This window comes from Dermacentor variabilis, chromosome 1, assembly GCF_050947875.1.
Source record: "Dermacentor variabilis isolate Ectoservices chromosome 1, ASM5094787v1, whole genome shotgun sequence".
NCBI lineage: Eukaryota > Metazoa > Arthropoda > Arachnida > Ixodida > Ixodidae > Dermacentor > Dermacentor variabilis.
In genome coordinates, this window is record NC_134568.1 from 134598904 (window position 1) to 134625799 (window position 26896).

The 26896-nt window shown below is 44.2% G+C and overlaps 1 protein-coding gene across 1 annotated transcript in view; it reads left to right on the top strand.

Annotated features, from left to right (window-relative positions):
• LOC142584883 (uncharacterized) overlaps positions 1 to 26896 on the top strand; it is a 32121-nt gene that overhangs the window by 4410 nt on the left and 815 nt on the right. Inside the window, exons 2-6 of the mRNA XM_075695210.1 lie at positions 3649 to 3782; positions 7874 to 8035; positions 8931 to 8966; positions 12005 to 12100; positions 18014 to 18110. Of these exons, the coding sequence (XP_075551325.1) occupies positions 3649 to 3782; positions 7874 to 8035; positions 8931 to 8966; positions 12005 to 12100; positions 18014 to 18110 (525 nt within the window). The remainder of the gene's footprint in view (positions 1 to 3648; positions 3783 to 7873; positions 8036 to 8930; positions 8967 to 12004; positions 12101 to 18013; positions 18111 to 26896) is intronic.

Consider the following 26896-nt stretch of genomic DNA (forward strand, 5'->3'; position numbering starts at 1 on the left):
TCCCTTCTGCTATCAATACATGGGCTTCTACGGGAGGGAAACGGACAGCCCCATGTTTGTCCACTAGAATAAAACTCTAGTCCTTCCAAGTTTCATTCAGCTAATTAACTAGGAAGTATGCTCAATCGCAAATTACAAACAAACGTGTTTTGTTTCATGCACTCCTTTGACTGCACCCCGTTCAACGCATATCATCGCTCTTGTCAAGGCTCTGTTTATCGGCCACCTGCGTCCTATACACACTGTTACCACCAGTGGGTGTTGTGTGTTGTCTTTACGTCGTAGTTGTATTCTTATTCATAAAAGAATAAGAATAAATCACTCCACAGTCAAAAGATCTATGTGTTGTCTGTGTCCTTCAATTATTATCATAATAATACCTATATATAGATAGATGTATCGATTGAGGTAGAACACAGCACAGCTTCACTGCTTGTCCTTCACAGAGTGAAAGGGCTAATGAAGATTTTCCTTTTGTTTCTGAAGAAATTTACAAAATTGGCTAGTTGAATTTTTATTTTCACATTATCTCGATCATGTAAGTATGATCTTTCACATAACCCCAAAGAAATAAATCGAGTGGAGAGAGGTCAGGTGATCTAGCCAGCCAATTTACCGACTCGTGCCTTCCAGTCTATTTCGCATGAAAAGTCTCGTCCAGCCAGTTTCGTGCTTGGCTACTGCTGTGTGCTGGTGCTCCATCTTGCTGATACCACAGAAGTGGAAGATGTGACAGCGGGACTTCGCTGAGAAGTTGATCCACCACTCCTTCAAGGATTTCGTCCATGTAACACTGTACAATCAGTATGTGATCGAAGAAGATGGGACCGATTATAGCACCAGCGTAAATTCTGAACCACACATTGAACGACCACTGGTACTGGTGCCGAGTGAGCGTTACTCAGTGTGGATTGGAGTCACTCCAATAGTGTGCATTATGCAAATTTACCCGGCTGTTTCTGCAAAAATTGTCTTCATCTGTGCACACAATGTTGCTAAAAAAGTCCGTTGCCTCACCAGCTTGAGTGAGGATCCAATTTAAGAAATCTAGACGATTCTACAGGTCCCTATCTTTCATGCATCTGTGCTGGTTAAGGTGGTACGGGTGAAAGGCCGTCATTTAGAATCCTCCAAACTGATTACTTCTAAATTCGTACCTGGGCGGCCATGTCCCACACGCTAGCATGAGAGTTTGAGACCATAAATGGTAGAACATACGTGTGTAGGCTAGGACTCAAAGATGGATTCCTACGCCGCTTTTTCTTGAAGCTGCTGGTTTGTTTCAGGTTTTCATAATTTCTGATGATATTTGATGCGTTTAGTCTACCGCCACACTTCCATGACTGATATATATTTGCGACCTTCCTTTTGTTGTCATTTGCAGCTACCAAGGCAAGGTTCATTTTTACCTTCTGCTCATTAGAGAAAGACATGGTGACTGGGACGAAACAAAGCACACCTTTAAACATTTGCACTGACATTTTCAGTTCACTTTTGTGGGGATAGGTTTTGTGGCAAAAAAAAAAAAAAAAGAACCATCCATGGACTTTATCTACGCTAATTGACAACAGCTATCACAGCTTGTTTCCAACTAACACCAAATGGGACGTTTTACTTCGGCGGCGGCATAGCAGATAAGGCACTAGCTCAATCAAGATGTTTTACAGCGAAGCTGTATATGGCTAGCCGATTCGTCCGTCTGTTGCCTGTACGCCAAAAACTCCTCTGGCGCTACCACAATGCGAATGCATGAAAAAAAAGTGAGAGAGACGCGCAGATTGGCTGCGCCTGTAGTAGCGTTGTTGCTCTTCATCACAGCCAAGTGGGCACGCAGCAGTTTCTTTCCGGCTCCAAAATGAATAGACCATGCGTCATACATACTCCTGAGGAGCTGGCAGCCTTCGATCAGCAATGCCGCGAGCAGAACCAGGAATGAGCTCGTCTACACTGTTCCAATGCTGCAGCCCAGGTACAAGAACAGGCTCATGCAGCCAAGCGCAAGCAGCAACTGCATACTGAGGATCTGGCTGCCTACCAAGCCGTCGTTTAATGAACCGTCGGGATTAACCCAGTGATAAAACCCGGGGCCGGACGTTTCAGCTTTGTTGGTTAACCATCTGTACGAAGTGCTTGGGTGATTTTTTTTCTTTATTTCCTTCATTTATTTCTGGCTAACTCAGAAGGAGCCTGTTCAAGGGCACTGCTTCATGATGCGGGTGGAAGTGCAGTCACGTGGTACTTGCCATATTTCGCAGGGTTTATTTATCAGTCGGAAAAAATTAGTACGCAATTAATACTCCGCTAAAAATACCACAGTTAGATGTCCCTTGGCTGCACCTACAAATGCCTCATTGACACTTTGATAATTATGATCTCGAGTTAGATAATTAATTACATTTACCAAATTAAGTCTCAGTAATGAAAAAATTACTAGTGCATTAACAATATGCACTAGGTTTTCTACGAGTAATGCATAGCTTTGAAATTTTGGTGCATGATAGTTAATTGGGACACCCTGTATATAGTTATGACTTCTGCATGCAAGTGACGATGTTTCGATCCCTAATAGATGTTGTAAATTATTAGAAGTCATTCCTTTAATGAGTCGTTAGCTTTGCTTAACGGAAGGAGAAGCGATACTGAGACATATTATTCACGTGCATTTCACACGCCATCAATAAAAGACTGTCGAAGGGGTCACCAAATTGTACAGGTTTATTTCAGGGTCTAAAAAGCAAGCAAAGCATTTTGAAGCAAGATGAACATATAGCAACATATTCATTCTCTAGGCATAAGCTATCCATACCTTTAAAAATAATTTTTAATTGGCTACCTCCTTCTCTTCAAATATATATTAAACTTCCTCCTGTGTATATATTTAAATATTTTGCGTATGCACACATGGTGTTTACAGTAAAAATTTAAAGCAATGTTGAAGTGAGAAAATAAGGATGAGGCAGCCACTGCTGGTACTTCTAATACGCTTGTTCTCTTTATGTCATGATTTGAAGAAATAAAGCAAAGTATGAATTAAAAATCCCTGCACATCTGCACCAACAATGATGCAGTAAGCTATCAGCCACATTAAAACTTATGTGAAAAAGTCGAGTCTAGTAAAAAAAAAACCTCAAATGATGTGGGTGACGAAACTCTGACAATGACATGTTAGGTAGGGAGGGGAGGGGGGTAGGCTTCGGCATCGCTGGAGCGGGCTCAGCCTCCCCCCTCCCAGATATCTCCGAAGGGGGTTCGGGCCCAGGAACACCCCCATAGCCAGCGCCTATGCTTCGTTATATAGAAAGTTTCATTATATTGAAGTTCGACGTATCGAGGTTTAACTGTATAATACTGAGAACTGCAGCTGTTGTATGTTTTGTAGATTCCACAAAAAATTTTGCTAGTAAACCACATGGAAAAATTTTATGCTGTCTGTGAGCTTTTCCAGATACCTCATTGGAGATATGGCATAGATGGTACACTAGCTCCAACTCTTGGCTTTTAGGTGTCGTTAGCACATGAAATCTTGTCGCTACAATTCTCTATTCGCTGAACGTGCTCTGCAAGAAAAAAGAATCTTGCTTGTATGTGTTACAAAAATCGACTTGCTGAAGCCTCTCAGGTCTTAGACGCATTGTATACTGCTTGCAGCTGGCCTGTGGCATGTGGATGCCGAAGACCTTTACCGCAATAGCCGAGGTTTCCGATATCACAATGCGGGCAACATCCACTGCCGCAAGTGTGATCAGATGGGGCACTTGGCTAAGTACTGCCGTAAGCCAAAGGTAAGCCTTCACTGTCTTGTTCATATATTTCTTCAGTATAAGTAATATACTTTTTTTGCACTTATCCATGTAAACATCTACAGCTTAATAATTCAAACACAAGCAAACAGTGTACTATTGCTGGGTTAGAGTAAAGACAAAATATATAAAACTGGGCCATGAGGTTTAATATAGTTATGTTTTGTTATCTCATCAAAGTTAGGCACATAAGCATCATGCTATAGAAAATTTCAATCGGCAGCACTTTTAGGCATGTAGTAAGTTGGTTTCATTTTGAGCAGTAGCTGGGCATAGGTCAGAAATTGCATTGCTGTCTGCAAAAAGGGCATTTCTTGAAACAATTCCACGCTTTTGTCAAGCATTGTTATGGCACTGACCTCTGCTGAAGTGTGGTATATTTAGCTCAAGAAGTGGTAAAGACTATAAAGTTGTGCCAGATGTTTCGGCTTTTGGTGCTGTATCTTCTTGGCTGTGTAATGTAACATTGGTGTCCTTGAGGGAAAGAGAAGAGGTTTGCCAGAAGCGGCATTACATTATCCTTCTCCCTGAAAAGCTTCCCATGTGCTCATGTATTTGAGGTTGGTCCATTTGCAACAGAATTAGCTAAGACACCCCCTCTAGCTACCATGAAGGTACCATGAATTAAATATAATTCAGCAGAATAAAATTACTTTTGGGCAATGTATCAGCAGGTTCAACTTGACCATTCCTTTGAGTGAGCAGTAGCCAGTTACCACCACTTGCAACTAGAGTCAAAAGTGGCTAGACCATGGCATTGGCAATAAAAGAATTTCCTTGCTAACTTTGCACACAGTCTAGCAGTGATAAGTGCAGCCTGCAATTGCAGGTACAACTACAATTAACTAGTGTGTGCCTAAATTTGAGACTGATGTTGTGCGTTCAGATCGGTGGGTAATTGTTTTTCTGCATCCCAATCACCATGCAAGCTTTGTATTTGGATATCTCAATCGTGCTCTTGCAACAAAGTAATGCCAACACAGTAGTGGAAACAAACCAAAGAGAATTTATGTGCCTTCTATGCAATAAGCAGGCTAGCCGAATGACAACTAATGGAACATGCCGACGGACGCTGACGAATCAAGAAAGTCGTGAGTGACTGTGATCGGATATTGAGCGAATATGTTCGCCGCATGCTAGACTACATCTCCTGAGTCATTCGCGGGTGAAGTCTCTTGAATAGAGGCGCATATGAGTGAATGAAAAGGTGTCCGAGGGACGGTCCCTTGAAGCTTGTGTGGTCTGTCTCTGCGCTTTGAGTTTCTGTAGCCAGAGAGGAGGAGGCTACTTCCCTTTGCGTCCAACTATCCCCGCCGTCCAGTGGCATTAGCAGCGGATCACCCGCCATATCTCACAGTGCTGCACAACTACTAGTGCTGCACATGCCACACGGAAGCAATATTCCAGGAGACTCAAGAGTCGTGCAGGGAAAATAACATCGGAGGACGCAAGAGAGTCGGGTGTCTCCACAGTGTGCATAGTTGTGCAATTGTAAGGCTCCCCCACTTTATAATCTCATCATTAATTTGCATTGAGCAAAAGTTTTGGAAGTTGTATCGGTTTCTCTTTTCCTTGCGAGTACCATGGCCTTGAAGCTTGTGATCTGGTTTCGATAACACCATGAAGTGCCACAGGCCAAACAGCTTCTCACACTCGTAGATTGAATTTTCTCATGCGTAATCAACCGATTTCACCACTTGCTGCAGCATGATGACAGTAGTCCTCAACATTTTCCCGCTGTACTTGGATTCAGGGCAACTTTGGGCAGAATGCCACTGTGGATTTTTCCCGTGAACTTTCAGGGGAACCTGGAGGTGTATCTCTTCAACCCCACTCATGCTATAGAATATTTTTATTCTTACCTTCCTGCTTTTGGATTGTTTGTCATAGTGCAAGCACATTTGAAACAGAACAGCGCGGTTTTGACTAGCAGGGAGACAAACACATGCTTCTTACCATAGTTGCCTTTGAGCCAGCCGGCATGCTTTACAGCAAAACTCGTGAAATCATATATTGATGCCAAGCTGCTGGCACTGCATGCACAGGTTTTGTTTTTTCCTTATGAGTCATCTATTAAGGTAAATTAAATTGCACAATTAACAATGATTTGATGCTAGCCATCTTGCGAAAGCCCTCACTAAGGGCTTTCGCAAGATGGCTTTCGAAATCAAGAGCTTTTATCAGTGAACATTGCCCTCATGTGCACACAAGGCAGTCATGTAAGCCCTCAGGACATCAGCGCAAAAAAAATGAAACATAACACAGCGCCACCACTGAACATATGTGTAATGATACTATCTAATGGATGTCTAAAGAAATGATGCAAAATACATCAGAATTGCAGAAAATAATTCAGCAACACTGCAGACGAGTTACAACAAATGATTGAGGACCTTAACAGAGAGAGTGTTAGAGTGGGGTTGAAGATTAACATGCAGAAGAAAAAGATAATGATGAATAGCCGGGCAAGGGAACAAGAGTTCAGGATCACCAGTCAGCCTATAGAGTCTGTGAAGGAGTACATTTACCTAGGTCAATTAATGACAGGGAACCCTGACGATGAGAAGGAAATTGACAGAAGAATAAAAATGGGTTGGAGCGCATATGGCAGACATTGTCAGATCCTGACTGGAAAGTTACGATTATAATTGAAAAGAGATGTGTACAATCAGTGAATTTTACTGGTACTGACACATGGGGCAGAGACTTGGAGACTGACAAAGAAGCTTGAGACCAAGTTAAGGACCACGCAAGGAGCGATGGAACGAAGAATGCTAGGCATAACGTTAAGCGACAGAAAGAGAGTGGTTTCGATCAGAGAGCAAACGGGTGTAGCCGATATTCTGATTGACATTAAGAGAAAAAAATAGAGCTGGGCAGCTCATGTAATGCGCAAATTAGATAACCATTGGACCATTAGCATTACAGAATGGGTACCAAGAGAAGAGAAGCACAGTTGAGGACGGTAGAAGACTAGGTGGGGTGATGAAATTAGGAAATTTGCGGGCGCTAGTTGGAATCAGTTGGTGCAGGACAGGGGTAATTGGAGATTGCCGAGAGAGGCTTTCGTCCTGCAGTGGACATAAAATAGGCTGATGATGATGGTGATGATGAATGAGTCATGTCTAAATTATTCAAGTAATAATAAGATCTGTCAGTTCTTTTTCTGATAGTAATAAGAGCCCTGTGCTATGACAAGTGCTGTCAGCATGTGGTAAGTTCGTTTCAGTCTGCACAGTAACTGAGGGGTGGGGAAGCGGGGGGAGGGGAACAGGAATCATCCAGATACAAAAGCCTTCTTTTTACTTTTATACATAATACACCTCACCTGTTATTTTCCTTCAAAGCTGATGATTATTACACCAAGTGATAGTAGCCTGTTTATAGTTGTGTAGCTGCAGACACATTTCATCAGACAAATTTACACCAACTCTCCCAATGTTTAGTTTTGTATAGCATGACGATGAAACAGTGCTAAAGATAAACACAGGGAGAAGAGGTAACAAGATGGTGCACTGTGTTTGTCTTTTGCGCTGTTTCATCATGTTACCCCGCCAACTCACTTGGCTGTGCCTACTTTTGTATAGTAGCCAACCTGGTTTTGTTAATCATCCACTTTGCTCATTAGCACCTGCTTCTTTTATTTTCTCATTAATTGTCTTGTATTTTGCAAGTGGTGTGCAGATGAGTGTATTACTCTTTTGACCAGTAGGCATAACTATTTTCTAGTTGTTCTCCTTCGTCACCTCCATACGTGATGCTCCACAAAGGTACCTGAAGTGTATTATACACTTGGAAGATGTTATAACTAACTAACTTGGAAGATGACTATGGACTGCTTAGCGCACAATGCCATGTTTGGCATTGCCACATTCAAAACATCTTGCCAACATACTGCAGTGGCGCCTCCTCATACAAGGACATGAATTAACAGGGCTGCCCCCAGATAAGGGCATGAATTAACATTGAAACAACCTGGCATTTGCTTCACTGTTAATTTATGCCCTTATCTTTGAAGCTAGTGCAGTAATGGGGCACAAGGTGAAGTTCTAATACCGTGGTTTGCCTTGCAGTTCAAAGTGTGCTTCTACTGCTCAGACTTGGGTCATGATGGCGGGCGGTGTCCCCAACGGATGTGCTCTCGTTGCTATGAGCAAGGGCACACAGTGGCCGAGTGCAAAGAGACTTTTTTGCCTTCATGCACTATATGTAACACCAAGGGCCACTCTGATAGTGTAAGTGCTATGTCATGCTGTCTTTTCTGCGTTGTGCACTTTGCAAGTGTGTTATGACTAATGATGTAGCTACCACAGCATGGCTGCAGTTCCAAGTGTTTCCTTTAGCCACAACATTTCTGTGTGGAGATGCAGCCTGCTTTGCTTCTGGAAATGGTAGCAGGAACATAAGCATGAAAAGTCGATCTTGTTTATAACAGGCATCATCAGGGAACAAAAAGTTGTGGCACTTCATGTGATGGTGCAAAGGTGTGCACGAAAAAAGAAATATTCAATATAGTACATACTCTTCTGCATTGCTGCTTTACCGGTTTGTTTTGTTAGGAAGCCGCATTGTAGGAGCTAGCCTTTGGTTGGAGTGTGTACCCATATGCTGTGACATAACTTGCATTGTTGATTCTGTAGGCTTAAATAATCTTACTCTGTGTACAGCACCACGGCTGGAACTATGCAAGTTTTACCTAACTTCATAATTTGGAAATGAAAAGGTTAACAAATAAACTTTGAGCAGCCTGAACATATGCCCGAAATAGAGATTCTGTCCCCAAATTCTGTCATCTTTAAGCCTCATTCTCAACCTTAGGACCTTTTACTTGCCTCCTAATCAGCCATCCCTTGTGCTTGCAAGTGCCACTGGTCAAGTTTAGGGCTGGGGTCAGTAAAATGATTTCACATAATCGAAACATCTACTGAATGAAGAGTTTATTTACCTTTAGGTAACGTGTGAATCAGAGTGCCAGTTGTGTATCATACAGGACATATTCATCGAATAAATTATTGCTCATCTGTGCTTTTTTATCTTTAAGCCATGTTAAAATGCCAGCTGCGTGCACGTGTATATGTGTGGTGCAAATTTTGCTCAAGCAACGCTCTTACATTGTCCGATTCATTGCAGCTTTGTCCTGACTTGTGGCGGCGATACCACATGACGGTAAGTTTGAGTTTTGATTTATTAAAATACGCCTCATCTTACCGTATTTTGTTACATTCCATTTCATTTTCTATTTTCTTATCATGCATCACACTTTTTTTTTTTTTGCTTTAAATGAAGGCCCTAGACCTCTAAACCTTAGAAAAACACTTGAAAGCCTCACAGCACCCTAAATAAGCTAATATAACAGCTTTTCTACAGCCTGTTTTGGTTTCGTTTCTACTGTGTCATGACGTAGTATGTAGTCAGGTGAGAGCAGGACATTGTGACATTTTGACACTTGCTCCAGTCATCCGACATGTTGCTACTTCGGCCCTCACATTGAGTAGCAGCATACGATGCGGCCGAGTGAGCCGGAGTGAGTGTCAAAATGTCGCAGTGTCCTCCTCCTACGGGACCATATACTGTGTCATGATGTCGCGACACACTATCCTCCTAGGAAACAAAACCGAAACTGGCTGTAGAAAAGCTGTTATAGTAAAATATGTATGGCACTTTTTGAGGCTTGTCACTATTTTTAATACAAAAGTGTTTTATGCTGAGGTTCACTATCAACTTCCTGTGACGGTTGTGACGTCAGCATGGGCGCATAAAAAATTTTCTCTCTCGACAGGAATGACGCTGCCATCTAGGAGCAGTGAAGCGAAGTACTGCACCATTACACTAATGAGCACCAACATTGAGCATTTCGGTAGTCTCTACGCAGTGGAGGCTGCACTGTATGTAGCCTAGTGTAAGTGGTGTAGGCCACCTGCTGAGGTGACGATGCAGTTTCCGTACATAGTTTGTGTTTCGCGTTCGATTAACCTGGGACGCCTCATTGTCGAGGGAGTGCAGCTTTAACATGCATCAGCTGTGCTTACACGCAGCCTACTGCTTCACTTATGATGGCACCAACTAAGAAAACTGCTGCGCTAAGCGGTGCAGAAAGGCAACGACGTTGACGGATGAATCTCACTTTGGTCTGGCGAGAGACATGCCAACGTGAAGCAGAATGCGTTCGCCACACACGCTGCAAACTTTGCCACTTGCATTCCTGAAGCTGAGCGCGTCACACTTCAACTGGCTGCCCAAGACACTACGGAGCTGGACCAAAATGCTCATACCTACGCTGAAGCAACTTGGCAGCAGGACGCCACTCGCTATGCAAACTTGCAACATGGTAGCCGGCCTGCAAATCATGCGCCTTTCGCTGCAGTGGACCGTGGGTTCACCTAGCAAATATGTAACAGCTTCTGTGAAGACACGTTTCACTTTTGTGTTCTGCCGATTCCTATGAAAGAGGGATCAACCATAATTTTTGTAGGGTTCAGAGGTCTAGTACCTCCATTTAACAAAAAAAAAAATATTCGGAAGTATCGTGTCGGTACCCCCTTTAAAAAGCTCTCATAAAGAAAAGGCATTGCTAAAAATTCTGCTTTACCCAGAAAATGCTGTCTACTTAATTAGATATGCTTTGAGAGCCGTACATTTTGACAATTAAATGTCTCGTTTATTTTGCCATATTTTTGGCCAACTTGGCTGCTTCTTTTGAAGTTTAATGACAGATGACTAGTTGCACAACTTAATAGAAGGCCTTTATAGTAGAGGGAGAGGGTTTTATGTAAGCTGGCAAGGTTGTCTTTCTGGTATGGATGAGTGACTGGGGAGATGAAAGAAGAGGGGAAGGGGTGTGCAGGATTAGAGAGTGAAGGTGGTGATGCTGCAGAGGGCTACTGTTCTGTGCTGCCTCTCTCTCTGCTCTGAAGAGAAGACTGAATGTATACAGCAGGGAAGTTGCAATTGCAAAGGTTGAAGTATGTTCTGGAAGTGCTGCTACTCTAGTAACAGCTTTTTATGTTGATGCATCTCTGTTTGCAGGCTTTCAGTTACTTAGAAAACAATTTTATGGTCGAGATCTTTCGTATGTTCCATGGCGCACTGTGTTCTCGAGCAAAAGTTCTGACGTTGTGCTGATTGACTTTTTTCCTTCAGATTTTCTGTTTCTGTAGTTTTTGTCATTTGGCAGTCAGCACATAAGATCCTACAAATGATATCTTGGCACTTTTCCTTTTCCTTGTCTGTCATCCATACCAGAAAACGAGTTTACCAGCCTACATGAAACCCCTCATCCTACTATCAAGATCTTCTATAAAGCTGCATTGCCTGCCATTCACTGTTTAATTCCTGGAGGAGCTGAGTTGGGCCTGAAACATTGAGGGTAATAAGCCATTTTGGGTTGGAGATGTTATTCATTTTATAAATAAGTATTGTGTTACTCTGCAGCTGTCCAGAATATCTTGCTCTGCTCACTCAAAATGTCACTTTGGTAGACAGTGGAACCTTGCTTGTTAAGACATAACGATAGGAACATGAAATAAGGCACTAGTGCGAACAGCTCAAGACTTCGACGTCAAAACATGGCTGCTAAAAGGGCCTTCATGAGAAGGAAAACCTCTGCAGACTAATATGTTAGGTTAGGTTAAGCTAGGTTAGGTTAAGCTAGGTTAGGTTAGGCCAGGTTAGGTTGGGTTGGGTTAGGTATGACATGGTAACTGGAGGAGCTCCCTCTGCATTGCTCAGATAAGTGATTTGGAGATGATGGGGATTGTTGAAGAGCTACTGCGAGATGTCAGTGCTGAAGGCGAACTTATGACTCCCTGTTGTTTTGAGGGCTCTCATATTGTCCTATTGAGCATCACGTGTCAAACTGCCAGGTGCACTGACAAAATGTGCATGCCTTGTTCTCTTGTTAGATATGTACTGACTCTTAAGGCAAAAACTATGCTTAAGAAGAAAAGGTAAAATTTTCTTTTATTTATTGCAAAGCTGCGCACAGAACTTTTCAGCATGTGCACACTGCAGAAAAACATTAATTCTTCATAGCTCAAGCATGCAGCCTGCAGTTGAGCAGTGAATTTAAGTACCGCGACTACGAGATCTATTACCAAGAAAAGTTCGCACTTCTTCCTCCTTAAGCAGAGCCATGGTTTAATCGGGAACAGTAACTTGTCTCCTGAGTTGATCAGATCAGAACCATTCTTTTTCCCTTGCTGTAGACCGAGGATGGTCCCATTGTGCGGGTTCAACTCAAGGTGCGGCCTCCAGAAGAACGTTACTGCTACAACTGCGGTCGCCAGGGGCACTATGGCCACGTAAGTCCAAGTCCATAAATGTATTGCATGCCAATGTCGCTGTCTTTTTTTATGGCTCCTAAATTGTTAAATGGGTGCCATGTGCTTCTAGCTGAATGAATTTCTGCCAACTTAATGACTACTACTACAGTCAAGACTCATTGGCAGGCCTCCATTGCCTGTTCAAATCTGTTGAGTGCATTATATGGGCTACCTTTGAGAAAATATAAATATATGTGTTCTACTTTATTCTTTAGATTTGTCCTGTTGCTCTTCCTTTCCTCTTTCCACCCCTCCTTCCTATCATCCATTTCTGTGTTGCTGTCATCTCCCTTCTGAAGAGTAGACAGGCGTTGTGCCCCTTCCGGTGGCAGTTGCCAGCTTGCTCCTCGCTTTGCCTTTCCTGTCAATTGTGTATATGTGTTCAAAACAAATTGAGAAAATATACTGTGAACAGATAGTACAGTCGCCGATCGTTTATTCGGACCTCACGGGGACTGCGGAAATGTCCGAATAAACAGGTGTCCAAGAAAGCAGATTAAGAAAAAAAAAGAAGAAGTCCTTTATTTCCACGCACTTATTCAGGCTCGGCAGTAGGCTTGAAGAAATCGTGAATGTGCCATTGCACGCTGTTCCGTTTACGTGCAATCAGATAAGCCTGAATCTTGGAAAGGGTCGTACAGTCACTCTAGGCGGCTGAAAGCACAGTCACTGCTTGTACTCGGAGTCATCAGAGCCGACTCATAGTCCTCGTCCGGCGGTGTAGCAGAAACCTGACGAATGATCTCGCCATCGTCGAGTTCTGCACATTTCAATACAGCAGTGTCAGCACCTGTGAAACTGTCAAATGAGACGGTGTCTGGAATCGCAATGCAACCATTGCGCAGGTCTCGGCAGAACATTTTCAGTGTCAGTAGGGAGCACATCGGAAGGCGACAAATCCTAGGCCTCCCGGCACCCGCTTCTCGACATTCCCCAGCACAGTCTGCGCGGGCACTGTTGGAGCCATTAGACATTTGATGCAATGTTTCTCTATGCCGTGTTGGATCACCACAACCTCGACACAGCACACAAACACCACCATGCCGTCACGCCGACACCAGTCGCACAAACGAAAAACGTGGCCTATTCGCAGCATCATGCCCGAAGAAGAAACAAATCAACTGCTGGATTGACTTGACGTGGCTTACTAAGCTGAGACAGGAACTGCTGTAGCCACTTTATTGAACCAGGCAGAAACGATGATGAGCAGGGATTTGCAGTAGCGCCACTTTGTGGGGCAGGAAAAAAGCTCCGTTCAAAACAAAAATGGTGTTCAGCAAGTCAAACCATGCACCGGTCAAAGTGTGTGTATGGTGCTCTCGATTGAGTTGGCTCAAGGAGTGTCCGAAAAATCAGATGAGGGGTTGCAAGGTGTCCGAACTTTCGGCAGTTGTTATACATTATGGTCTATGGGGAGAATGGCAGTGCCGCAAAGCAGACCGAATAATCGAGCATGTCCGAATTTTTGGAGTCCGAGAAATCAGTCGGCGACTGTATCTGGTAAGAAAGAGAACTATTAACCATTTGTTCAGTTAAACCATAGTATAACGAAGTATTTAGCTTTTCATAACCTCTTGCCATAGAACACCATGTATTTAGAACCTCAATATAACGAAGTGTGTTTGCATGTGATTTCAATATAACGAAATTTTGCTTCCGCTCTAAAGAAATGCCCAGACAATAAATGGAAACTTCCACGGATGCAGGTGGCCAAATGATTGAATTAAAACTGGCTGCTTGCAAACACACCTCTCAAATGGCACGCAGCGCGACAAGAGCCACCGCAGAAGTGGAGCTGCACCATGTTCCGTATAAAGTTCAAGTGCGATACGATCCTATCGCGCCCAGCGCACTTTGTGCTATAGGTGCGAGTGAAAGTGGCTTCAGGAGTGCCGCCTTCCCGCGCTAGCTGAAGGAAAGAGAGGGAGGGGAGCGAGCTTGCGGTAATGGGTTTAAGCTCACGCCCGAGGGGCAGGGTAGGGGGGTGGGGGGGGGGGAGTTGGTGCGCATCTGTGGCACGTGTGGGTCGTGGCTGTGCATGGCTGTAAGCGCCGCTGAGTACATACGCTTGCGGGCGCGCGCAAGCTCGCGTCGGCCGCATGCACAGACGCGCTGCATGGCCCATACACGCTCGAAACGCGGCATGATCGCAGGGAACAGCTCCTCTCTTTATTGCATGCTTGGGCTGCCTCGCGTCGGCGCGCCTGGCTACGGAGCTACGGCGCGGTACATTCAACTCTCAGTGAAGCAGATTTATATCATGCAAGAAGGTGCTTCTTCTTTCCTTTTTGTGCTGATCTAACAGCTATAAAAATATAGCAATTACGTTTATAGATATCAAAGCATTTAGAAGCACTGTCAATAACAAAGTGTGAAGCGGCGTCTGCCAAGGTGTCTGTGAGTGAGCCCAGTGAGTGCGCGCTGATGGCATGTCGTGCGTCTTTGTGGATGCAAACCGCCATTCCTCGCGAGGAGCGGCAGGCGCTAGGCGCGCGTCCGCAACCGTACGTGTGGTCTCGGCTTTAAAGGTAATCTGCCGCGTGTTTATAGAGTAGGGATGCCAAGATGGTGCGGCATCCCATAAGCTATCTTCGTGCGCATTTAGTATTGGAGGTTGCGTAACCTCGAGTTTTGGTGCCCCGTTGGAGCATGAGGTGGACGAAACATTCGCTCCCCGCTGCCGGCGCTTTTCATGATAGCGTCGTCCCAGTGCGGGCGAAAGCATGGCTAGCTTCGCTTAATTCGTACCGCCAATGTGAATATATCGTCAAGGTGGCACGAAACCCTATCGTTCGTCGCCGACTCCCAAATTCATCAGAATTAATTGCTTTCTCATTCAAATTTGCTTTTTTCAATTGCCCGATAATTTGGAAAATTCTGTGGCCCCTTTCTGTGTAAAAAAAGTTGATCAGCGACTGTGCTTATTTGCATGAAAGGTCGAATTTCAATACAACAAATTTTTGATATAACGAAAAAAATTGCTGTTTTTACCTATTCGTTATATAGAGGTTTAACTGTATATTGCTGCAGTACAATAGGTTGTGTGGCTTCTGTCAATAAAGATGTTGCCATCTTCTCTTTCTGTTTCTTCTTGGCTAAAAAAAAATTGAGCTGTTATTTTATCACTGGGTAAGGGATAAGGTCATTGGTTCAGCGGCCTCACAACTGCCCTTGTTATTTTATTGTACATCAGAACACCAAAAAAGTTGGCTTGCCACTGAAAGTGGAAGGTATGGGTGATCAAGGAAACCGGAGGTGGGGGTCACATATTACCACACATTGTTGACACCTGCGCCATCATCGTGCTGTTGAAAACTGAGTGTACTGAGCAGTCAACTGGATAAGAGGGGAGAGAAGGAGATAAGGGACTTTTGTGTTCCCAAAGAAGCCATGGCAGAAGATCAAGGTTAACTTGTGTTGAACACAGATGTGTTCACTATGGAAAAGGATGGAAGAGGCTATCTGGCATGAGTGGTCTGCAATATCACTTGACCACCATTTGCAATCAGCTTCCTGATTCACATCCAAAGCTTCACTGCACTGAGTGCATTTTTCAGTTACATATGTAGTAGTGTTTACATACATAGTTACATAGTAGTAGGCATTTGTTGGATGTTCTAGAAGTGGAGGTCTTATACCATAATTAGTTTACAGCTAGTTAACGAAGGAAGAAAGTGAGACAAGATTTTTGTGTCATTACTCCTGTTGTAGGGACCACGAGCTTCTGTCACAGAAAATTTTTTCTCAACTGGCACTTCCGAGTAACTGTCTTCAGAATACAGCACGAAAAAATTTTTTCAGAAAGGTGCAGCATTGGCTGATGCATAAAACTCTGCTTGTGTGTCTTTCCTTCAGCAGTTACTTCATGCTGGCGTGCACCTAGCCTGCAAATATGCCCATGTACCATGCATTGGGTGCATGTTAAAGAAGCCCAGGTGGTCATAATTAATCTAGAATTAGAATCCCCCACTACAGCATGCCTCATAATCATATTGTGGTTTTGGTAAGTAAATCAAAGTGCATAAGTGATGCAAGTTTGATTAAAATGTGCCCATAAATAAAAGATGTCTTTAAATGGAGTGTCAGTTCAGGCATAAAGATGACCATTCTATGAACTAATGCATCCTGGTACGATCATTAACAGCGTGCCATTTTACTTGGCACGTAGCACATTGGCAAAAAGCTCCTCAGGTTGAATTCGTGTTGGAACAATGTTATGCTAAGCATTTGGCTATTCGTTTCTGTGCCAGGACATGCTCTCGCTTCGGTGCTTGCATCATGGCGTACCTGTGCTTTGCTTGCTTCGTGTGCTACTTCTTCTACACATGCTCTGTAGCATCACAGAGTTCTTGCCTGTGAGCCGTCAGCAAAACAGCTGCCGTCTCTTTTATAAGCAGATTGTTTCTATGCAATGTGATGGATATGTGCCAATAATCTCGAAGCACTAGTTGAAGAGCGGTAAGGATGACAGCTATACAGTCCTCCCACGTCTGTGTCTGTGGCCTAGTGGGTAGAGCATCCAAATAGTATTGCACTGGGGGACCCTGGTTCAAATCCCACCGTTGGTCTCATTTTATTGAGGTAAAAAATGAGGCAAGACAGGAACATACCTACCCATCCACCGACCGTGTGCCTGGTAGAAGGTAATGCACACATTGAAAAACAAAGTAATGCACATTGAAAAACAGACAAAACAATATTCCTTATGTAATTATGTGGGAGGTGTGCAGAATCACCCAGGCCCATGCATGCTGTCCTGCAATTTTCTCTTACTTTGTTGACTAGGTACGCAGCTCTGCTTCTCACTCTATGCCAGCGAGACTGACCTCAGTGTACCTAGGGATGGCACACCTTTTGCAGACACACATTTGAGAAGTTGAACGCATTCACTTTGTCACATGGTAGTGTTGATAAAAAATGTGCAGTGTAGTTGTCACTAGATTAGTATCAAGGAATGCAGCAGTGCTTGTGTCACTGTTGCCGTCAGATTGTCATACCTCTGCTGCCTTTGCCAATAATTTCCAGCCAGCACCATCTCCTGGTTTCGCTCCTGCCCATTTTGGGTGGCTACACTGCGACGTAAATGGCTAAATTAGGCATACCACTATATTTGCATTCATCTCTTCTTCGGTACATTCTTGTTTGTAAGGCATTTTAAATTTTTCTTGCACTTATGTATGGCAAATGTGCACCTTCAAAACTAGCAAACACAGCAATCACGGTAATTGCTATGAATCCATGGCTACAGGCAGCACATCTTATGTTGCCTGTCCCTTGTCTTCCCATCTGTTTTACACTGCCTGTAGCCATAGCTTTGAAAACTAATTGCACACACTGATCATGGAATTCATGAATGCTAATGCATTTCTTTCACTGAACTGTTCTGAAGAGTCAGAACTATCTGCATTAGAACTCTTCTCATGTAGAACTTGTAACACTGTGAAATATAGCTCACAGTGCATCGTGCCTGTCATGTCATGCCCTTTGTTGTGCCAATATGTAATGCGTATGTATGTGGTTTAAAATAGAAGGTCCAGATGTCAACAGATGTCTGTACACAGAGTGTAGTTTCACTGAATGGATTGCAGGCAGCAGCTATGTCTACAACTACATTGGAAGCTTTGTTTTTTGCTAACGAATTGTTTAAAAAGTTTCTGGGCCAGTTCATTTAACAAGGAAGCTCTGCACCTAAACAGTCTGCAAACATAGGTGTATTTAGCATGGGCACTGAATAATGTAAAAGCTTGCCCTGCCAAAAAAATTTGTTTTCACCACAACATCACTTCAACCACAGTTAATTGTGCATTGAGCAGCTATCTATGTCATTCGCTACATTTGTTGTTGATGATCATGCCTTTAAAAATGCTATTTATAACTTACTTTTCTTGGCAGCAATGCCACCAGAAAAAGTGTGGACGGCCAACGACACCTTACATCGTTTCTTACAAGGACCCATACCTCCCTGAGAAGCCCCCACTTGTGCAGAGAGGTAAGCGCACGCTGAACACATTTCTCTTCTCCTGCTGGCAGTTGGCATTGAAACAGACGTCTTAAAGAAGTTGTGGTTTCGCCCGAAAGGCGAAGCATCAATTGCAATAGTAAATTAGTGGACAGCTATACGAAGTAAGGATAGTAGTTTTATTGGCCGCATAAACTTGGAAACATAGGCATACTAATTAAATTAACAAGTATAGTGTCATGCGCGCACCAGCAAACATGAACACATCTCACTCGATGACTGCAGAAACTTGTTAAAATGCTGGAGTGAGGAAGCGCAACAGCAGCAGCGAGCAAATTGACCTTTATGCTGCATCTCAGATCAACGCAAACTAAGCCATGAAAACGCAGTGCATGGCTGACTCTGCCCCTGTTGCAGATGGCTTTTAAGGTACAGTGGCCCAGACAGGTACATGTGGCAGCCCGAAAAAGAATGCCCCCCGCCCCTCCCTGCCCTCCCCCTGTAGCCTTGGCACCACACGCTGTGAAACATAGTCGAAGATGCTTATCGTAATAGGATTGGCGTTGATAGCTGTGAATGTTGTGAATGCCGCATTCTCACGTGAGACAAGTGGGTGGCAGTGGTGAAGCTGCCGTGATTGGCAGCTGTATAATGTTTTGAATCGTGCGCGCCTCGCGCATTTTCTTGTTTACATGGGATCTAGTGGCCGGAAAACGTGTCATACGATCGCACTTTGGCAACGTACTGGAACATTGGTGCCAAATTATCATGTTTTTTTGAGAACGTATGAACTGGTAAAAAATGAGCATAAGTTTATTGTGTCATTTTTTGTGTTCTCAATTGCGAATGTTGGCGCTGGAAAAACGTATGTAACGGGAACGTATCAATGAGGTTCTACTGTGTATTCTACTTACTCATGTAAGGCCCAAACATTTTTTTTCTGATTCTTTTACTGGGTGTGGGCCTTAAAGGCACCCTGAAACGATTTTGATGATGATGTACAAACATACCGAGTCTTTAGAGTAGGTCCTTCTGATCATTAATTGACGCATCTAGAAGCTCCATGTAAAGCGTGTAATTTATTACAAGGTTTTAAAAATGTTTTAAGGTTTTAAAAATGTACATCGCTGCCAATTGCAGCACACCGCTCGGCTGAATTTTCAGCCGCCCCTAACCATTTGACGCAGATTGCCCTAATGACACTACTAGGGTGAGCTAGCCGATTGGCTGCCCAGGGCTCGTCATCGATAATTTTTCCACCTTTATGGTGAAAGAATGTTGTTCGTAATAGTTGGAGTGTTCGTTGATTTGTTTCTATAAAAAGAAAGTGACAGGCAGAGAATGCACAAGAACAATTTCTCACTACACTTAAGCACTTCCGGCACACAGCAAGTGTTGTCTATTGTGTTGCAACGTGCTCCGTGTTCACGAGAGCTCCGCTGTCAGTGTCGGTTCCAGTCTTTTCGCGAGCACCATGATTTGCCTTTCTTGTGTTGTGGGCTGCGAACGTAGTGACTGGCAATATGTCAAGCTGCGACATTGTGTCCCTCTGCAAGGCAGCAGACGAGCGGAGTGGCTGCAGCGCATCGGACTTTCGCTATCCGATTGGCGTCAGGATTTGCACATTTGCAGCCGTCACTTTGCAGCGGAGGATTACTGCCACAATAGCGTTTCATGAGTTCGGTATTCGGGTAAACGCAAGCACAAGGGGACTGAGCCTGGCCATTTGACCGTGCCATTTTACGGGATGAGCAGAAGCGCAAACGTGAATGGTGTGCACGTTGCAGCTGCCTGGTGGCACAGAGCTCAACCAAACACAGTAGCAGTAACGAAATCTATTCTTCTTTACTGCTGGTGTAAATGTTTTGCAGTAGCGTAATCATTAACATGTTGCTTTTGTAAGTGTTTAAAATGTTTTACACTTGGTTAGAGCAATGTTAGCTCTTTGTTTGGCTGGTTAAGCTCTCTGCCACCAGCTGGCTGGACCTTGCAGTTCCATGCCGATCAGGCCGCTCACGTATGTCAATACTAAAGTTCCTTCATCGGCTTGAGTTTATGCCTCCACCCATCCGTCAAAACACCCAGCTCGCCTCTGGTTACCGGAATACCAGTCACATTGGCGCTGCGACAGAGTGCTCGCAGCGCACACTACTTCAATAGCTCTCGCTTAGAGTCAACTGCCAAGCAGCTGGCAGAGAGGTTAGAGAGGCTTCACGTGCACGCTCTTAGACAACTGGAAGTAGACGACATGACATGCCATCGTGACGCAGAACCGATGAAGGTGGAGCTTAGGCCCAATCACTCAGCAAATGAGTTGAGGAGAAAATGCATGGCTATGGAGAAGGGTACCGTATTTATTCAATTCTAATGCGCCCTCGATTGTAACGCGCGCCCGTTTTCTGTGACCAAAAAAATTTTTTAACAATTAAAACCTCGATTGTAACGAGCACCCATCTTCCATGACCCCCCCCCAAAAAAAAGGGAGTACAATACCGCGCACCTCGTGCTTTCATATAGAAATACTATTTACTCTCATTTAGAAAAAACAGATTTATTCCCAATACACTAAAGTTGCGATGAATAAAAACACCAATGGAAGCGGCATACCTTACCACCAAGATTTTCACTGCACCAGTATGAGTCGCGCGGGGCAATAGGTATCACTTGTGGCTATCAGACAACTCCTTATCGCTATCAACAGACCAAAGCATTTCATCCTCGGTGCCGTCCATGGCATTCGAAATCCCACACTTTTTAAAGGCCTTGTTAACCATAGCAGACGGGATTGTGCACCATGCATCTTTCACCCATCCAGCAAAGTCCTGCAGCGAGGCACGCTTAATATTATTGGTGGGTGCGAATTTGCGGCAGCCACTGACAAGCCATTCGGCGTAGAGCGCCCGAATTCTGTCTTTCACAGGCTTGTTAAAACAAACATCGAGCGGCTGGAGCTGCGATGTCGTGCTGCCGGGTATCGCGACAAGGTCGGTGTTGCATGCAGACAGCTTGTCCTTGATGCGCTGGTCAATGTGGCACCTGAACGCTTTGAGCACAAGCGTCCCACGCAGACCCAAACTGCTGCCGCGTCTCTTCCACCAGACGTTATCAAACCAGTCAGCGATCAAGTCCATGGTCATACAACCTTTTTCATTTGCGTGCACAATCACGCCACTCGGAAACACGATTCCTTTCAGGAGCATCTTCTTTCTGAAGATAAGATACGGGGGCAGCTTGTGCCCATCCGCAGTGCAACAAAGCATTGCGGTGACTCTAGTTTTTTTCGTGGCCGGAAGACGAAACGCACATTTGCTTCGCCCCCTTCTTTTCAACAGTTGTGGTGGTAGGCATGTCAAAGTAGAGCGGCGTCTGATCGGCATTTCCAATCTGTCCGAAGTGGTAGCCGTTTTTATGGCGTAACTTCAAAACGTATCGCTGAAAACTGTGCAATTTCTCTTCATATTCTTCGGGCAATTTTTGGCATATCGCTGTCCACCTTCGAAGAGAAAAGCCTTTTCTTTTCATAAAATTTGATAGCCAGCACCTGCTTGCTTTGAAGTCACTCCACATTAGCCCTTTCTGTAGGGCCAACTGCATCGCCCGTACTTTGAGCAGATCGGTCGTCACAGGCCGCTGTGCCGCTTGCTGCTCTTGCACGTATACCACAAGCAGCTCTTCTATTTCGGCGAAGCGGCCCTGCTTTGGTCCACTGAAACCCTTTCTTGTTGCTTTGCTGGCGAAAATATTCTCCTTCTGTTTGCGCCAATCCCGCATGCAAGTTTCGGGAACTCTGAACGCCCGTGATGCGGCCCGATTTCCGTTCTTCTCTGCGCACATGATAACTTTCCTTTTAAATGTGGCATCATGGTGGACTCGGCGTGTCTTCGCAGTCGGCACTTCCATGCTGATTGAATAAATGCAGAAAACGGGAAGACAGGCTGTAGACTAGGTTGCACCAGTGCCTGGTTACACGTATAGCATGGAGGTATGCACATGGAGGCAGCTACGGCAGCTAGGCTAGAACCGCGTACGAGGCAGCAATTTTTCAATTGTCGATGGCGATATGGTAACACAGATTTAGGGTTGTACTCGATTCTAACACGCATGCAATTTTGGACCCGTTTTATCGGAAAAAAGGTGATTCTAGTAAATATGGTAACTTGTAATTGTACGTAGCTCTCTTAATATGAGACGCTTCATACAAATTGTGGTGCGACTGATTCACTTTAGCTGTACCCTATCTGTCTACAAAATTTGTGCAAAGCGTTTCAGGGGCCCTTTAAACTAGGCAGGCTTATAGCTACTAAGTGAAGCCTCAAAGTGCATTCGGACTGCTGTGCAATAACGCAACCACTATGAACACATTCGCAGTCACAGAGCAATTTTTCAAACATGAATAATGCCATGAAAATGGCTGAATATTTGGGCTCTATGAAAAAAAAAATGCAATGGTAAAATTGATTTCATAGTTTTTTATAGCATCGGCACAGCAGAATATTTGTTTATACACTTTTGCTCAGTGTTATGCTCCATTAAAATAATGTTTACTTGTAATTTCAGAATAGGTGTGGCCGCAGGTGCGTTACATGTTCATCCATCGTACAACCCGACATGCATTATGGGTTGGCGCAAAGTACAGGTACGGCGTAGGTGACCTTGACTCCACAGCACTGTCAGTTTAGGCTGTGCTGTGCCGTATCAGTATAAAGTTTTATTGGCTCTGTGCCCACATGCAAGCTTGCACCGTTCCATTCAGTAAACGCACAGATGAACTTGGAAAGCAGTCGAAGTAGTTGCCAGCTGATCGCTTGCAGACGCAAACTCCATGCACGTGGCCGTCAATCCAACCTGTGCGCGATTACTCACAGATGGCCGATGGGGTCTTCTGGTACAAACATTTTGAGGACGAACTTGCTGCCTGCTGCACCCACCAGCTAGGCCTAACCAGTGCCGGTTCGTTGGAGTCGGTGACCAAAGTTGTGTTTAATGCTGAGTGCAGGACATGGTGGCAACTATGATAATGCCATTGTCACCAGCACAACTAGTGCAATCTTTGTAATGGCTTATGAAAATTAACGAACACTCGTACGAGCGTGATGCTTAGTGAAACTTGTTCAACTATAGGGCATTCTAGACGAATTTTTGCCGTCGACGTTGCCGTGATGTTCCATCATCATCATCAGCCTGGTTACGCCCACTGCAGGGCAAAGGCCTCTCCCATACTTCTCCAACAACCCCGGTCATGTACTAATTGTGGCCATGCCGTCCCTGCAAACTTTTTAATCTCATCCGCCCACCTAACTTTCTGCCGCCCCCTGCTACGCTTCCCTTCCCTTGGGATCCAGTCCGTAACCCTTAATGACCATCGGTTATCTTCCCTCCTCATTACGTGTCCTGCCCATGCCCATTTCTTTTTCTTGATTTCAACTAAGATATCATTAACTCGAGTTTGTTCCCTCACCCAATCTGCTCTTTTCTTATCCCTTAACGTTACACCTATCATTCTTCTTTCCATAGCTCGTTGTGTCGTCCTCAATTTGAGTAGAACCCTTTTCGTAAGCCTCCAGGTATCTGCCCATATGTTCCATATGTAAAGTCTAAGTGTGATAAAAATTAGCGTCCCACTCATTGTATGCTATGGGTGTGAGTAGTCATAAGTTGTCATATTCAGTCGTCATAAGGATGAGTGAATAAGCGAGAACTTAACACAGACATAAAAAGGCATATTACACACACAAATCAGGCATCATGTGTGTACGTGCTTCTTTGTTTGTGTGTCCAGTTCGCACTTCATCATCCTTATGGAATACAGTCGAAACCACTTATAACAATATTCAAGTGCCACGAAAATTTTATTGTTATAACCGGGTTGCCTGAAAAAATGAAATCAAAGTGGGGGATGGCGTAGCTGTTCCGAGAAAACTATAATGGCGGGGAGGCCAGTACTCCCCACCACCTTCCTCCATCAGGCTTCCGATTGTGTGTACTCGTTGAACTGTTTAACTCTGCTTCCTGTGCGCTGCGATTGCGTGTTGTAAACAAGTCGCAGCTGTCGGTGTTCAAGAATGGCACGCTATAACAGCTGCAAACAGGGGTCACAGGCAGCAAGTGGCATACGAGCTCCACCAAGGCATCGCTTTGGTGGCCCCAAAAGGCACCTTTTAAGAAATGCGGTAAGGTTGCCGCGGCAGAATCTCTGCTTGAGAAATCCGGATGAAACGCTGGGACGAGATCGCCACGAGCATCTCGCCACATACTTCCCACTGGCTTGCACGAGGAACCCGCATGTCCATCAGCTTTGCTTGCTTTATGGAAAGCTTGCCGACATCCTTCTCCAAGGCATCCAGGTGCTCCACATAGTGAAGCGGAAAGTCCGGTGGACTTAATCATCTACAGGACCTCCCACGGGGGGGGGGGGGGGGGGGGGCACAGTGTTGAGCCAGCCTGCCCTACCGCATCAGCGCTACCGTCATGACCATCACTGTCGCTGTCTGATGCGAGCACGATCGCCTCATCGGTTAGAAGCACCTCATTTCTAAACCTATAGCAGAGCGCTTTCTTTTCACAGGCAACGTCGTGCATTGTCGATGATCAGCCATGTTCCGTTTCGGCAGTGAGTCAAATGAGGCTGAGAAACTACATGGCCAGGAACAACTTCAACGCAACGAGCAAAAATGAGCACGAGCCATCTAATTTGTTAGCACGATTGCACAGAATAAGGTCCCAGCTAGCAATCTGGAAGCAGTGCCGGCACTGTTGTCAGCACAGTTGGGGCGGTCCATTTGCGTGTTGGAGGGGGGTGCGGCGCAGAGCTGTGGGCGCAGCTGATTTGCATTCGGAGGGGTGGAAGAGCGACGGCAGAGATGCGCGCAAGGCTGGCGTGCATCTCTCGTGGAGAGAAGTGCGCAGCGGCAGTTGGGGTGGCAGGTGATCGAGCAGCAGCTCGCATTTCACTTTTTTTCTTTTCGAGGATTTCACATTCCATTACCTTTCGGCACGGACACCCAGCAGCCAGACTTTATCGTTATAAACGATAATGCAGCATGGGGACATTGTAATAAGCAAGTTATTTCTCCATAGAAAACATACAAAAGTTGACGCTGCAGCAGCTTTTCATTGTGATAACCCACATATTGCTAAAACTGGTATCGTTATAAGTGGGTTCGACTGTAGCAATTTGTCCAAACTGCCTCTTTGGTGAATTATTCGTCTTTGGATTGTGTTGGCCGTGAGCCATGTTAATGGCATTGCAATTTCCTTACAGAAACAAGCAGTCTATTGTAAGGGTATCAAAATTCATTCTTAATACTTCAAAAATTCTACTTACTAATTTAAAAAATATTGAATATTTGCACCAGCTTCATATATTCGTTGCACACTGACATTGGCAAAAAAATAGGTTAGAATTACTTTAGAATTACTTTGTTATATCTAGGGTTGAACGTTTTGTGCGTTTATATTCCCAAAAATGGGCTTACTTTTAGGTGAATTTCCAGCTGAATGTTAGGTTCTTTAGGCGAATATATATTTTTCTAGGTAGTTTCACCAGCTTTTTTGATGGATAAGTTTTGCATGGAGCTCACCTATTATTTTGTTTACATGAATATCTGGTTCAGTAGTGCTTGAAGCAGTTTATCATGCTCCAGAAGCATGATTCCTTTTTGTACCAATAGGGGAACATTTTCTTTGACCATTGCTACTGGTCTTGCAACATATGTATGTGCCTTTGCATGATTTCTTCTGCGATGTGATAATAGGTAAACATGCTGTGTCAACTTGTGTCCCGAGTAACTTGTGCCAAAATTTAAAAAAATATGCAAGTGCCGCATTGCTGGACAGAACCATGGTAATCTTGTTTGCTCTCGCTTGGAGCAAGTCGTACTATTTGTTTTATTTTGCTTAATTACTTATTAATTAATCAACTTTGCAAATATTATATTCAGAGCAAATGTGCCAGTAAGAAAATTGTAGACCATTGCAAAAATTTTCCTATCCAGGTTTCTATTGCTCAATACATGCTATGTAAAAGTTTTTTCCAAGCCTGAAAGCAGTGCAGCCCCACATTAAAAGGAAGGGCCTTGAATGCGTGAGCGAACCATCAAAAATTCTGTATAAAAGTGAAATGTCCTTTTTAGAAGCCCTTAGTTAGAACTGAGCATGTTGCTGCGCCGCCTGCGCTTGGTGAAAATTCTTCATCTTTTAGTTTTTATGTGGTACTCCCTTACGGCGGTGTTTGTGTATTGCGTAACCATTATCTTTTATAGTCATTTGGCCCTGTACACCACGTGTCATCTTCACGAACGTCACCTTTACAATCGTTCTATCGCCTTTTGCTTGGTTACCATGTGATTTTTGACAATGCACGAGTTGCGCCGCCAAATTTGCGTATATATGTTATGTGTTTCCGTCAATAAAGCATCAGTTGTTAGTAAGCGCTCGTCCGTGTCTCTTCTTGTGTCGTCTGTTTGGCGCTTTAGTGCTTCAGTAACATGCACCAACTAGCCCAACAAAAAGTTCTGAAAAAAAGCCCGTGAAATATGAGACGAGACTTTAAGCAAAATACAAAAAATGGTCTGCCTTGCATATTTTTAAGCTCTGGCACAAGTTACGTGGGACACATTGTTGTATATATGTGTATGATGTAAAATGTTTTGCATCGAGAGAAATTGCCCTGCAAGTTTCCATTTAGTTGCTATAGGGTGAATCAAGATGTTTTTGCTGTAGGCTGCACGTATGTGCTCGTGCTTTTTACTTTGATTCACATTTGTCATGTGGTGTAGGTGATAATTTAGTTTCAATATTCAGTTTGTACTTCATTG